Genomic DNA, 14,272 nt, shown 5'->3' with positions numbered 1-14,272 from the left:
CTGAGAAAAATGTCAAAGTAAGATAAATAGGCAAGATCCTTATCTGAGATAAGCATGCAAGAAGAGAAGGGTTTTCATAGTCAAGGCTATATAAGCCTTAAGTTTTTCCCCACCTCTGGCTGCCATGTCAGAGAGCTGAACTGCTCCCTAGGGTGCCAGTCAAATTTCTTTTAAGAGATCTCTAACAGATATGTGTTGACAGCGTTTAGAAAATCTGAGAGCCTTTGAGACTTAGCATTTGAAATGCTTAGATTCCAGCAGGTACAAAAAATCATAAGAGTTTCTAAATAAAAAAAGAATAGCGTGTCGGTTTTGTTATCTAAAACTGGAAAGTGTTTTGCCTTTTCTATAAGGAATATGGAGAAAAATGAAGCACTATCTGTTGTTTATGGAACAGCAACTCCGCATTTCTTGTATTAGATGCTGGGAGAAAATTTTGTTTTGAGAAACAGTGGTAAGAAAAGGTGCCTATGTAATATAAGAGAATATAAAGAGAAATTCCCCAACACCTGTGTCTCAGGTGGGAGGGGCAGGGGAATCTAGAATCACCAGGTTGATGCTTTGGGCAATGATGGTCTGTTGTCTTGGTGCTTGGGGGCTAACAGTGGGAGTGCTTCTGGATTTCTGGCACCACTGGTGGACCTCCTGACTGCACCTGGTCTTTGGCCACTGAGTAACACAGAGTGTTGAATTGGATGGGCCATTGGCTTCTCTTATGTTCTTACATTCTTATGTCTGTAAAGAGGTCACCCAGTGAAAAATGCACCTGCCTTTGAAGAGGAGGGCTTCTTTTCTTTTCTGTAAAGGGATGATTGGATGGTTGAGACACATTGTGGATGATTACAGGGATACACAGGTTTTTGTTGCTGTTTTTTAATGGAGATACATACACAGGGCAGCTGCCAGTTCTGTAAGTTTTGCCAGAGTTCTGTGACCTGACTTCAGGGATAATCTTTGTCAATTTCACATATTAAAAAAATCTTCCAAAAATGGGACTGATTAAGAGATGACAGGGGTATGCTAGGCACACACCCACACCCATCCTCCACCCCACATGTATCCCCACCTCACAGAATGCATGGCTGTGTCTGACTTTTTCCTCATGGGACAGGGCCTTTTCGGTAACTGCTCCTTACTGGTGGAACCAGCTGCCGGCAGAGGTGAGGGCCCTGCAGGACCTTGGCCAGTTCCGCAGGGCCTGTAAGACAGCCCTCTTCCGGCTGGCCTATAACTAACTGGCATTGGAAACTTTATAGAAGGTTGTAGTGTAGTATTCTGACAGATCGCTGTTTTATTTGTTTTATTATTTTACTGTTTTAATTGTTGTAAATCGATGTATTTTTAAAACCAAAATGTTAGATCTTATGTGGTGAGCCGCCCTGAGCCGCTTCAGTGGGAAGGGCGGGATATAAACTGAAATAAATAAGATAAGATAAGATATTGGATTTGTATCCCGCCCTCCACTCCGAAGAGTCTCAGAGCGGCTCACAATCTCCTTTACCTTCCTCCCCCACAACAGACACCCTGTGAGGTGGGTGGGGCTGGAGAGGGCTCTCCCAGCGGCTGCCCTTTCAAAGATAACCTCTGCCAGAGCTATGGCTGACCCAAAGCCATCCCAGCAGCTGTAAGTGGAGAAGTGGAGAATCAAACCCGGTTCTCCCAGATAAGAGTCCACACACTTAACCACTACACCAAACTGGCTCTCTGAACTGAAACTGAAACTTCTCTGCCACGGGGAAACATCAAAGCAGCTACAGCCACCCTGTCTGCCAGCCCCATAGGTGTGCCTAGATCCTTCCCACACCTCAAAGGCTGACAAGGGAGTGTCTTTATTTTCCCCTGAGGGGGATGCTTCTCTATATAAGTGAAAGAGGGATGGGATAAAAATGGACAGAGCCAATAAAAACGTACTTGCATCCTTAACACGGTGGAAGCTTCCCTGTGTTTCTGGCCTGAAATCTTTCAGAGAAGGCAGTAGGCCCTGGGTCTGACATTAAATCCCGGAAGCCGTGGTCTGAACCCAGTTTGAGTTGGGGGGAAGGGATTCTTCCCTCTGCAGAACCTCACAGAAAGCAAGGCCAAAAGATGCTCCTGCTTGAGCCCTCAGAAGCGCCTGCCAATCAGCATAAATGGTGCCAGGGGTCTGACTTGGCACAAGGCTTGGCTCCAAAGCTTGCCTTGGCCACAGATCCTGAGAGGAGGAGGAGCTCTGTCTTGCCTGTGGCTCAGATTGTGCCTGTGCTGGGCTCCAGAGCTCCAAGCACGTCTGTCAGAGGGTGGTGCTTTGCTTCCCCCACAGGTGCCAAACGCGAAAGCCCCAAATGCGGGCTGTTGAAGTGCCGTGAGGATCCACCCAGGCTTCTGGGAAGCAAATTTCAGGAACGCTACTTTGTCATCAAGGACCGCAAGCTGCTGCTGCTGAAAGAGAAACGGGTAGGTTTGATTTGTGTTTTATTAGAGAGGTACGCTTGGTGTCAACTTGCGAGAGCTCCAGGTTCACAGCGGCATTTGAATGCATTTGACAGCTAACATTTCCATCACCGGCTGCCAAAGCAAAATTCAACTTCAGCATCCACGTTGCAGGTTGGATCATGTTTCAAAGATCTGTAGCCCTCCCCTCCAGAGTCTGTTTGAGCAAGGAAGCAATGAATGAGACAACTTTTGAGAAACAGTAAAAAAATAAAAGAGGGTTTCCGATTTGTCTGGGAACCTAGCTGAATGAATAAGAACCGTAGATCATTGACGGATCGCACTCTGCCTTTGCTCCTTGGCATCTCCCTTATCAGACTTGGGAAGATATTTGCGTACTTGAGATTCTGGCGAGCTCCTCAAGCAAGGGGGTTGGTGAAATAATGATGTTTCCATGGGGCACCGGGGCACTTCCCTATATAGAAGCTGAAAGCTTCTGAATACTTGTGTTAGGAGCAGTGTTCCTAACACAGCTAGCTCACAGCTTTCTAACCTCCAGCTCACAGATTTTTGTCTTGGCTCAGGAAAAATGGCCCCAGACCCCGCTAATTTATGCATTATCTCACAAATTTAATTGCAGCAGCTCACAAAATAGATTTTTTTGCTCACAAGACTCTACAGCTTAGAGGGAATATTGGTTAGGAGGCAACTTCGGGGACTTGGCCTCTGCCCTGCTTGTTGGCCTGGCGGAGTGACAGTTTTGGCCACCATCTGAAGCAGGATGCTCAACTAGAGGGATTGCTGGTCTGGTCCAGCAGAGCTCTTCTTAGGTTCCTAGGTAACCAAGGGGGTTACCAGAGTCCACCACAACCAGCTCAGGTGGCAGAGTGAAGTAGAAGAGGCTGTCTCTGAGACTTAAGGTCAAGCCAGACAAGAACAATGAAAGATGCAGGAATGCATTTTCTTGCTAAAGAGCAACCAGGCTGCTCCCCCAATTTGGATCAAGACCATAGCTGGGAAAGAGGCTTTCATTCCTTCTCCAGTTTACCTAGCCCCAGCGCTTTTTTTGTAGCAGGAACTCCTTTGCCTATTAGGCCACAAACCCCTGATGTAGCCAATCCTCCAAGAACTTACAAGGTTCTTCTTACAGAGCCTACTATAAGCTCCAGGAGGACTGGCTACATCAGGGGTGTGTGGCCTAATATGCAAAGGAGTTCCTGCTACAAAAAAGAGATCTGCACTAGCCCACTCTTGCCTTCTTAGGGGAAGCACAGGGGCTGTCTTCTGTCTCTGCTGTTCTTTTCATCGCTGGTCCACTTGAGGTCAGGAAACTGGTCCAACTCCTGAATGCCGCAGCCCTCCTCCAAAGCCACCCCCACCCCCGTAGCTGCAGTTTAGCAACGGAAATGCTCTGGATCCAGTTCAGCCCTGAATGTCAGACTGCAAACCAGGCTGTGCCTGAGACAGAGGTGCCCCTGGGAAGGATGGCAAGCAGCCTGTAGTAGTTGCCAGCGCCCTAGCTGAACGGAGGCAGGCCGTTTCCTGTGCCCAGAACAGGAGGGTCTTCTCCCCACAAGCAATGCCCAAACAGTGCTGCCAAGGTGAGGACTGACCTGCTGGAATCTGCAGCCTACCCCACAGCTAGGGTTGCCAGTGTCCAGGTAGGGCCTGAAGATCCTCTGCTATTACAGTTGCTCTCCAGAATATAGAGATTAGTTCCTGTGGAGAAAATGGCTACGTTGGAGGGTGGACTCTATGGCATTGTACCCTGTTGAGGTCTTGTCTCCTCTCCAAACCCAGCCCTCCCCAGATCTCCAGGTATTTCCCAACCTATAGTTGGTAACTTTACCCACAGCCAAGGCGGAGCTGCCTTTGGAAGAGGTGGTAGCAGAGGCTGAGAAAGGCCTGGCGTTGGCATCCCCTTGGCATTGAAACCAGGCTCAAGTCACGGGATTCATTCCCTGCTGTGTGACTGCAAGCTCCGCTGCTGGGCATGCTCACTGCCCCTTCTGCCTCTGGGAACTGAAAGGCCCCCAGCAGGGGTGGGATTCTAGCAGGAGCTTCTTTGCATATTAGGCCACACCCCCTGATGTAGCCAGTCCTCCAAGAGCTTACAAAAAAGAGCCCTGGAAGCTCTTGGAGGATTGGCTACATCAGGGGGTTGTGGCCTAATATGCAAAGGAGCTCCTGCTAGAATTCCACCCCTGCCCTCCATCCCTGTTCTTCTCCATCCCTAGAGTGCCAAGCCGGAGCGGGAGTGGCTGCTGGACCTGGCCAAGGTGTACATGGGGGTTCGGAAGAAGCTGAAGCCCCCATCACAGTAAGTGGGCAGAGATGACGGCACCTGGGTCTTGGCCACTGTGTGGCACAGAGTGTTGGGATGGATGGGCAGAGGTCTCTCCCTTCCCCGAACCCTGCCCTCCCCGGGTTCCGCCCCCAAAATTGCCTGGTATTTCCTAACATGATCCAACATGGCTTCTCTTACGTTCTTGTGATCTCCTGGCGGTGAGGCTGCTGGGCTGGGTGCTTGTTCTGTAGGCAGACCCCTAAACATGTCCCAGAGCTCCTTCACACTGGTTGCTACCCCTGCTGGGATACGTGTGGGTCAGTTACATGCCACCTAGTCCCCTTCACATTGCCCGTTTTGGAGGCAGACTAACAAAACCTTTGACATATCTGATGAAGAGAGCTTTGACTCACAGAAGCTCATATCCCAAAAATCTTGATCTCTGAGGTGCCCTTGAACTGAAATATCACCTTTAACATGTACACCGGAGCACTTCATCTGTACAGAAAAGGAGCTCAGGATTCCAGTGGTGCAGTTTTTACACTCCCACACTGAGGAGAGCTGGGATTGCCTGGGGTTAGGGCCAGCCCTCCCGCTAGGCAAACGAGGCATTTGCCTAGGGTGCCAGGTTGGGGAGGATGCCAAATTGGACCCTCCTGGCCCGGCACCATAGGCAAATGCCCAAATTTTGCCCTGCGAGGGCTCCTGGCTGGTGCACAGCTTCTGTGTCACTCCCTGAGCGTCCTCAGATGCCGGCCAGAAGCCTTCCCTGCTCCTCTCTAATGATTCCGATCATCAGAGAGGGGTGGGGTGGGTTCCTGGCCAGCACTCAGTTTCTGTATTGCTCCCTGAACATCTGAGGACGCTCAGAGTGTAATACATAGACTGCGCACCAGCCAGGAGCCCTCCCCGCCCCTCTCTGATGATCGGAATCATCAGAGAGGGGCGGGGAGGGCTTCTGGCCGGTGCACAGTCTCTGTAGCGCTCTCTTAGCATCCTCCACAGGGGGCAGCATGTGGCTGGTCTGCCTGGGGCGCCACATACCCTAGGACTGGCCCTGCCTGTAATGTCCCATAGCCATGCTGACGCACAGAAGTGCTTAATGTGTTTGCCACCAATGTCCTTTGCCTCATCCCCACGCACGCCCCCAGCCACCCCACCCCAGCATCAGTGGTTCTCCTGTGCCCCTTGAGGGCAAGCTAGGTATTACCACATTTTAAAGACAGCCTGCCCTAATGGTGGGTGGGTGGGTATATGTGGAGGGGGTGACAAAAGAAAACGGGGGCCATGAGCTCACCTCTCCCCAGCCAAGGACATTCCCAGCCCTGGGCACAGCCGAGGAAAGCAGTGCTCTGGGAGAGTGAGCTGGCAGGCAGTGGGGTTGCCAACCTCCAGGTGGCACCTGGATATCTCCTGCTATTAATTTCCAGATGACTAAGATCCCCTGGAGAAAATGGCTGCTTTGCTATCTTGCAGAGGTCCCTTCCGTCCCAAAACCCTGCCCTCCCCATGCCCCACCCACAATATTGCCTGGTATTTCCCAACCCAGAGCTGGCAATCCTCGGCAGGGGGCAAATTCTGCTACCTTCACCTCCAGGCCCCTTTTCCTCTAGTTTTAAGCCCATCCTACATGTTCAGATCTAAAGGACAGTCCCCCATCAGGCCTTTATTGGCCCTCAGCTGTCCTTGATTCTGGTTTAATCTGTCGCTCCCTAGAACAAACTTTTGAGTCCAGTCACACCTTTAAGACCAAGAAAGTTTAATTCTTCAGAGCGTGCACACACACACACACCAGAGTCAAACTTTGTTGGCCTTAAAGGTCCCACTGGACTCAGACTTCCTTCTCTTGCTTCAGACCAACACAGTGGCCCGCCTGAATCCAACACTCTCCCTGTCTTTATTGTAGGTGGAGTTTCACTCTGATCCTAGAAAAACAACAGCTGTGAGTATCTGTTCTGCTCAACCTCCTCCCTCAAGCAGAGGGGGCCTGAGCCTGCCACCCCACTCAGCCTCCCTCACATGGGGACGGTGGCAGGGGAAGACGGCCATCACAAAGGGCTTGCTTGTCTACTTTGCTTTGCCCTGTGGCATGGCTGAAAATGTGCTGCCCTCTTCCTTGTTAATGGCATCCTTCACTGTGGGAGTCAGTGAGGAAAAGGTTTGGCTTTGTTTCCACCTTTGGTGGCCACTGCACACCATCTCCCACAGCGCTTGAGGCACTGAGAGAGGAGCAGCCAGGGCCTGGTAAAAGCTCTGCTTCTATTCCTCTTTATGCCACAGATTTTACCCAGTCTTTCCTTCAAAGACTTCAGGGCACTGCAACTGTTTCTCTGACCGATTTCACACTAGGGCTTGTTCTGAGTGGAGAGCCCTTTTGCCCCAGCGCTTCTCGGTTTTCGCACAAGCTGCCCCAGAGCTGCAAGTTGGCACGCCGCTTTTCTGTGGCAAGCAGAAGCCGCTTGTAAGAGGATCTTGCTCGCTGTGGAACAGTGGCGCGCCAACTTGCAGCTCCGGGGCAGCTTGTGCGAAAACCAAGAGAAGCGCCGGCAGCAAAAGGACTCTCCACCTGGAACAAGCCTAGTGCAAAACTGGTCTCTGTGTTACCCTCTACACAAAAGCCCTGTGAGGTAGGTCCTATGGCAGAGGGGGAACCTCAACCCAGCTTGCCCAAGTCCTGGTCTGATATTCTGGAGGCAGACAACAGTGTGCTGTTCCTTGTCTCCTTTAGGAAACTGTTTTTGTGTGACTAGTGAAATTCCACATACTCGGAGCTTTCCCCTGATCTTTTCACAAGAAAGACCATAGGGCCCTATATTGCGGGTTGAACAGTGGATATTGGCTGTAGAAGCTAAATGGAACTTTCATAGGGAGCGATCAGACCCTGTTAAGTACCCGCTGCAAGAGACAAGTGACTGGGGTAGGCGGTCATGCCTTCCTGGTAAAATTCCAGAGGAATCAGGCTGCCTGCCGTTGAACTAGAACACTGAATCCAGAGAATCTTGGGCCTGACCCAGCAAAGTTTGTCATGTTCTTGCCCATATTTTCCTCTGGGAAAAGGTCCCCCAAGTTGTTTGCATGCACTATTGACCCAGAGAGTGCAATGGACCGCTAGCAGTGACGAGCAGTCTCTCTCCTGCAGGTATTTAGCATGCACAGGGCAATCTGAGCTGTGGGACTGGACCACCAGCATCCTGAAAGCCCAGGTGGGTATTGAGGAGCAACAGCAGGTAGTTTCCCGTTTGTTCCAAAGTTATGCACATTGGCTTGTTCTCAGGTAACTGTTAGTCAAATACGTGTGAATGACCCTGGTGGTATGGCTCATCTCAGCCATCTACCGTACTTTCGTACCATAAGACGCACTTCCCCCCCCCCCCCCCAAAAAAAAAGTGGAGGCAAAAGTGTGTGCGTCTTATGGAGCGAAGGGACGATAGGACGTACCTTCCTCCGGGGGGGGGGCAATCCACTGCCTCCGCCTCCGATCCCGGCGCTTGCTTTAAGCATCAGAGCTGGAGCCAGGCAGACAGGCACGGAGGAAGCACGCTGCCCCCTCCACAGCCGGCGCTCCTCCGTGCTTGTCTGCCTGGCTCCAGCTCTGATGCTTAAAGCAAGCGCCGGGATCGGAGGGAAGAGGGAGTGATCCTGGAGCTTGCTGTAAGCGTCAGAGCTGGAGCCAGGCAGACAGGCACAGAGGAAGCACGCTGCCCCCTTCGCAGCCGGCGCTTGCGAAGCACTGGGTTTGCGGTGGGGCAGCGTGGAGCGATCCCAGCGCTTGCTGGAAGCAGAGCTGGAGCCAGGCAGGCAGGCACGGGGGGAAGCGCTGGGATCGGAGGCGGAGGCAGCGGATCGCCCCCCAGGAGGAAGGTGCGTCCTATGGTCCGGAGCGTCTTATGGACCGAAAAATGTGGTAATTCTTCGGATTGCATGAGCTAATAACTGGGCAAACCTAGGAGATGTTACTGCTGTGGCCCATCCTCAGGTACACTTTAACTCTCCCTCCTTCATTTGAGAAGCTTACCTGTGCCAGGTATTCTAGGCCATTGCAATTTCCTACTACATGGTCTGTAGTGTGATGCCTGTAGGCACCATGGGGCCTGCCTGGTGCCCACGAAATGCTTTTACAAAGTGGGCAGGGGAAAGTGAGAATTTTCTCCAGCGAGGCTTCTGATTAGCTGAGCAGATTTTTTTAAATGCTGCTTTGGCAGCAGTTAACATCAGAGCACAAGGCTCTACGCCAAGTGACGGAAGGTAAGCTGTGGTGGCCATTTTGTGGCTGGGTCCATCTTCAGAGGCTACTGTTGTATGGCAGCCATTTTGTGTCCTTGCCCACTGCACCATGTTAGAACTCCAAAGATGCTTGCAGAGTCAAAAAGGTTGGGGATCCCTGTTCTAGGAGATGCAGCCTTGTTCTTTGCCGGCGAAAATGTTCTTCAGCTTGACAGAGGGTGAGAGGAGACATCATAGGTAGTAACACTCAAGGATGAAATGGGAGGGGCAGAAAAGTGATGCCTTCCTCCCTGCTCATGTGTAAGTCCGCCTCTGTCTGCCAGAGAGAGAGAGAGAGAAGTCAAATAATGGGCCTTCTGGATCAGACAAGGAAGGGGGACCCAGGAGGTGGAGTCCCTATAATCCAGGGCACAGTAGTGATGGGGCTGGCGCACCTACTGTCCTGCTCCACACCCGCTATTTCTTTCCCTGCATTTTGGTGCCCTTTCCCAGGAAAGCCTGCAAATGCAATGGTTCCATCAGGGATGCTTCATAATTAAGTGTGTTTTTTATAAGTCAAAATTGGCCCTCTGTCCAGTAGGAAAAACCTGGACTGGATGATGTTGCCAAAAAGCTTTCTGGCTTCTTTCTGTACTTCCTTTATCGAATAAAGAGCATGTTCCGCCTTCCCCTGCTGGACTTTGAGAAACAGCATACAGTCCTCTGGGGTGTGGCTTATGAAGCCCAGCTAGAAGGAATCCAAAGCGGTCTTCAAACTCTCTGCTCCTTTTGAACAGACCTTTACATTGAGTCCATTTTCCGCCTGTAATAGCACCATGCCTCACTCTCTACCTTTACCTCCCTGTCCCCAGCATTCCTGTGCCCCCATCTCTGCTGAGGCTCCACAAAACAGTGAAAGGCACCGCCTTGCCTCCATGTGGGGACTCCAGGCAGAGGATTTCGCCTGCAGGGCTCGGTCTTGCAGGAATTTGGCTTCTATTTTGGTTGCCTGTGCAAGTAGCCTCTTTGCAGGGAGAGCATTGCTTAAGGGGGAGGGACGGTGGCTCAGTGGTAGAGCATCTGCTTGGGAAGCGGAAGGTCCCAGGTTCAATCCCCGGCATCTCCAAAAAAGGGTCCAGGCAAACAGGTGTGAAAAACCTCAGCTTGAGACCCTGGAGAGCCGCTGCCAGTCTGAGAAGACAATACTGACTTTGATGGACCAAGGGTCTGAGTCAGTATAAGGCAGCTTCATATGTAGGAGGAACGGTGGCTCAGTGGTAGAGCATCTGCTTGGCAAGCAGAAGGTCCCAGGTTCAATCCCTGGCATCTCCAAAAAAGGGTCCAGGCAAATAGGTGTGAAAAACCTCAGCTTGAGACCCTGGAGAGCCGCTGCCAGTCTGAGAAGACAATACTGACTTTGATGGACCAAGGGTCTGAGTCAGTATAAGGCAGCTTCATATGTAGGAGGAACGGTGGCTCAGTGGTAGAGCATCTGCTTGGCAAGCAGAAGGTCCCAGGTTCAATCCCTGGCATCTCCAAAAAAGGGTCCAGGCAAATAGGTGTGAAAAGCCTCAGCTTGAGACCCTGGAGAGCCGCTGCCAGTCTGAGAAGACAATACTGACTTTGATGGACCAAGGGTCTGATTCAGTATAAGGCAGCTTCATATGTTCAAGGTGCGGAGAGTGGGAGGCAAGTCAGGTTTTCTCCACCGTGAGGTTTCCCCCATCCTAATATGCAGAACTTCGTTTTCCTTTGCGCCGGTCTGCACAGACGTTCAAACTGCAGTCTCAGGTTAAAAGTAAAGCACTTAAAGTACTGGGTGCGGGAGGGCTTCAGTAGTTATATCCGAAGTGGCCACTAGGTGGTAATGGAAGGTCATAAATGCTCATTTTCCCTCTCACTTGATGCTGCCTCATCAGGGCACTTTGATGGTAAGGTGTCAGCAGGCAAACCTGCTTGAGCTCAGGTTGTTCGCTGGCTCTGAGGTGGGTGGGGCGGAGCTTGCGTGTCTGTGGAGCCCAGACTTCTGACTGTAATTGTTGAGGGGGGGATTCTTCCCTGTTGCTGCTGAATAGCCTAAGAGCAGCAGGACAGGAGGGCAGGAAGGAGTATCCTCTTTCCGGCTGCTGCTAAAGGAAGTGGAGTAGCACTACCCAGCTATTCTCTCGTGTGGGGCCTCCCCCTCTGTTCTGGGGGCTCATAGGGGCAAGAGTGCCCTTGCGGAAGTTTATCAGAGAAGCTTCCCCACAGCTAGCAGTCGTATATCTTGCCTCTATGGTCACCAACTTCCAGGTGAGACCTGGCGATCTCCTGGCATTACAGTGGATCTCCCCCTGGAGAAAACGGCAGCTTCAGAGGGTGGGCTCTATGGCATTATACCCTGCTGGGGCTTCACCTCCAGATCTCCTGGAGTTCCCCTAGCTGAACTTGGCAACCCTACTGGCATCCCTTGTGAGCTGGAACCAGAAATTACCAAAGGATTACTAAAGAATGCAGCAGAGAAGGAAACCAGGTGGGGAAGGGGCAGCCAGGCCTGGCTGGGCATGATTCGTCTTTCCTGTTCACATCCGTCATACAGCAGGGGACCAGGAAGGGCCTTCTACTAGCTGCCACCCCTCTGGGAGAGCCCAGAGCATCCACCCCAGCCCTGTATCTTCCTTTTAGTAAAACCTTTTAACCATGACCAAGGAGACGTGAGGGCCCAGGCAGTTAAACAACAACAACAGTTTATTTACAGTGCTCAAACAATATGTGGGTAATAAAAACTTGCAACAATGAAATATATATACAGTAAAGGTTGGTGCAATACAAAAATAAAAGCCCTAACATAACATGACTTGCTGCATGCTCCCTTCCCAAATACCAAAACTCACTCCTTGGGTAAGGGATCTCTCCTGCAGCCTTTTTCAGAGAGAACAAGCCGCCTTCCCAGCCAGGCCTGTTTGTGCTTTCCTCTCAGGTCCCATCCTTCTTGGGCTAATTTTCCCTCCAAAACCTCTTCACCCAGTCAGAGGGACAGCAGAGATCTTGAGCATGGGGGGGGGGTGGCAGAATTCCTGCCCTCAAGGAAGCATTGGCCACTTCTCTTGCCCACTTGGCCAGGCTGCTTTTGGCAGCTTTTATCAGCCAGGAAGGGCGAGGGTGGAGAACACGGGCGACAAGTCTCATCTCTCTAAGAATCTTGTCCACATCGTCAGGCTCCACAGGCTTTTGATGTTGTCAAGATTTGAGGCCTAGCGCCGCCTGGAGAGCAGGGAGAAGCCTGCCTAGGAGCTGCTAGAGGGCCTACATCTCCCAGGATCTCTGCTGAGAGGATGAGATAGGAGGTGATGTGAAAAACCTTGCCTGAGACCCTGGAGCATCATTGCCAGCCTGAGTAGACAATACTGACTTCAGTGGACCAAAGGTCTAATTCAGTATAAGGCAGATTCATGTGTTGCCTCTTGCAGAACGGTGTCCTGTCTGTGGACTAGATGCCAGAAGCAGCGTGAGGTCAGGTCTGGGATCCTTGTCTTGTTGCCTTTCCTTAGGAGCTGCAGACCTACCTCTCGGAAGGCAAAGCTCCTGCCCTTGAAAGGAGAGTGCCTGGAGAAAGGGAAATTGCTGAGCAGTCAGGTTAAAACAGATAAAAGGAAGTACTTCACCCAAAGGGTGATTAACACGTGGAATTCACTGCCACAGGACGTGGTGGCGGCTGCAAGCATAGCCAGCTTCAAGAGGGGGTTAGATAAAAATATGGAGCAGAGGTCCATCAGTGGCTATTAGCCACAGTGTGGATAGATAGATAGACAGACAGACAGACAGACCGACCACTGTGTGACATAGTGTTGGACTGGATGGGCCATTGGCCTGATCCAACATGGCTTCTCTTACGTTCTTATGAAGCATGGTCCTCGTGCTATTTCCACATGCCGTGCCAGCCTCTTCTGAAGGCACCTACTAGAATGATCAAAAGTTCCTTCTTTCTGACCTGGACATGCTTCTTAGCTCAACTCAAATTATGAAACTGAAGGCTAGGGCCTGAGAAGACTTTGGGGGGGGGGCATTAATAACATGCAGGGCCCTAATTATAATGGTGTCACGGGGGTGTAGTTGCCGTCCCCGTCCTCACACACCATTTTTTCTAATTCCAAATGGCTTTCTGGAGCTACTGTTTACCTCGCTGGGGCAAACAGTAGTTCCTTGCGGTCTCTTCTCTTAGCAACGAGCTGGTGTATAGGCATTCTGTGACATCACAGCATCTCACCCAATGGCTCTGGGTAGGGAAACTTCCCCATGTTTCAGCCTAGAACATTAGGATGTAATAGTTTACAGGTATATCCATGTGTTTAGAGGGAAGAAATGCTGAGAATTCAGAAACGAACCAACTTGGACAAGCGAAAAATGTGCTGTGGTTGACATGAGAGAGGGTAAGCCTGCTATGCGGCAACTGGAAACAGCAAGAAACCTTTCTTCTTTGCTTCGCCTCCCTTAGCACGATGGCATCCGCCCTGTGATCCTGCGCCGACACTCTTCTTCTGACCTGGCCAAGCAGAAGTTTGGCACCATGCCCTTGATCCCTCTGCGAGGAGACAGCACCAATCCCATCATGCTCTCTGCTAACCAGACTTTGGTAAGACTGACTTCTTCTGGAAACCCTTTGCTCTGCTTGGAAACCAGGGCAATGGCACTCAAGGGCATAATCATTCGCAAAGCGTGCCCTTCTACTGGATGTGTCCTGATAAAAGCTAGTATGGTTCATGCCGGATTCCAAAATGAGTCGATGGCCAGTGCTAAGTTTTTCTTGCAACTCCTCATTATAAAGAGGATTCACTTCCTCCTGACGTCCCAACAGACCTTTGGAAGGCATTGGGTCTGCTCACGGGTAAGCACCTCCAGCCTGCTTCGCAAAGCCGGTGCCTGAGGGGTGAGTAGAAGTCTTGACCTTGAGGCCTATACTTAGCTACATCAAACCAAGCCTCTCCCAGCTTACTGTGACACTTCACCTTGAGCAGATCAGCTGCTGGCTGCGGAGGGCTCAATTCCAAGTGGGAGACCACAGTCATCCCTTCATGGGGTGCGAGGTGCCATCCCCAAGTAATTCTTCTGCTCTTGAACAATGGACAGAACAGTAGAGTGTTCTAAGGAGAGAGACCGTCCCCCTTTCTCATAGGAGCACAGCTGGAGTGTCATCTAGTCCAACCCCCTGTGCAATGCAAGACATTCACTACCAACTTCCCCCCACTCCCTCAGTGACCCGAAGAAAGCAAAAAACCTCCAGGATCCCTGGGTGAATCTGGCCTGGGCAATCAACATTACTCTGGGCATGTAAGAAAGGGCCATGAGAGCTGAGCACTGATTCATCCCTTCCTGCTCTCTCTCTCGTGATCTGCT

The 14,272-nt window shown here is 51.2% G+C and overlaps 1 protein-coding gene and 2 non-coding genes across 3 annotated transcripts in view; all 3 read left to right on the top strand.

Annotated features, from left to right (window-relative positions):
- The window catches only part of ARAP3 (ArfGAP with RhoGAP domain, ankyrin repeat and PH domain 3), a 90,384-nt gene that overhangs the window by 65,985 nt on the left and 10,127 nt on the right, over positions 1-14,272 (top strand). Inside the window, 5 exon segments of the mRNA XM_060254499.1 lie at positions 2,300-2,433; positions 4,647-4,729; positions 6,603-6,638; positions 7,836-7,899; positions 13,374-13,511. Coding sequence (XP_060110482.1) covers positions 2,300-2,433; positions 4,647-4,729; positions 6,603-6,638; positions 7,836-7,899; positions 13,374-13,511 — 455 coding nt within the window.
- TRNAA-GGC (transfer RNA alanine (anticodon GGC)) lies at positions 10,165-10,231 on the top strand. The gene has a single exon. It is a non-coding gene; the product is annotated as a tRNA-Ala (tRNA).
- On the top strand, positions 10,371-10,437 carry TRNAA-GGC (transfer RNA alanine (anticodon GGC)). Its single transcript has one exon. It is a non-coding gene; the product is annotated as a tRNA-Ala (tRNA).

This window comes from Heteronotia binoei, chromosome 14, assembly GCF_032191835.1.
Source record: "Heteronotia binoei isolate CCM8104 ecotype False Entrance Well chromosome 14, APGP_CSIRO_Hbin_v1, whole genome shotgun sequence".
NCBI classification, from domain to species: Eukaryota; Metazoa; Chordata; class Lepidosauria; order Squamata; family Gekkonidae; genus Heteronotia; species Heteronotia binoei.
The sequence above is the reverse complement of the archived record's forward strand: the minus strand, read 5'-3'. Positions and strand labels throughout refer to the sequence as shown.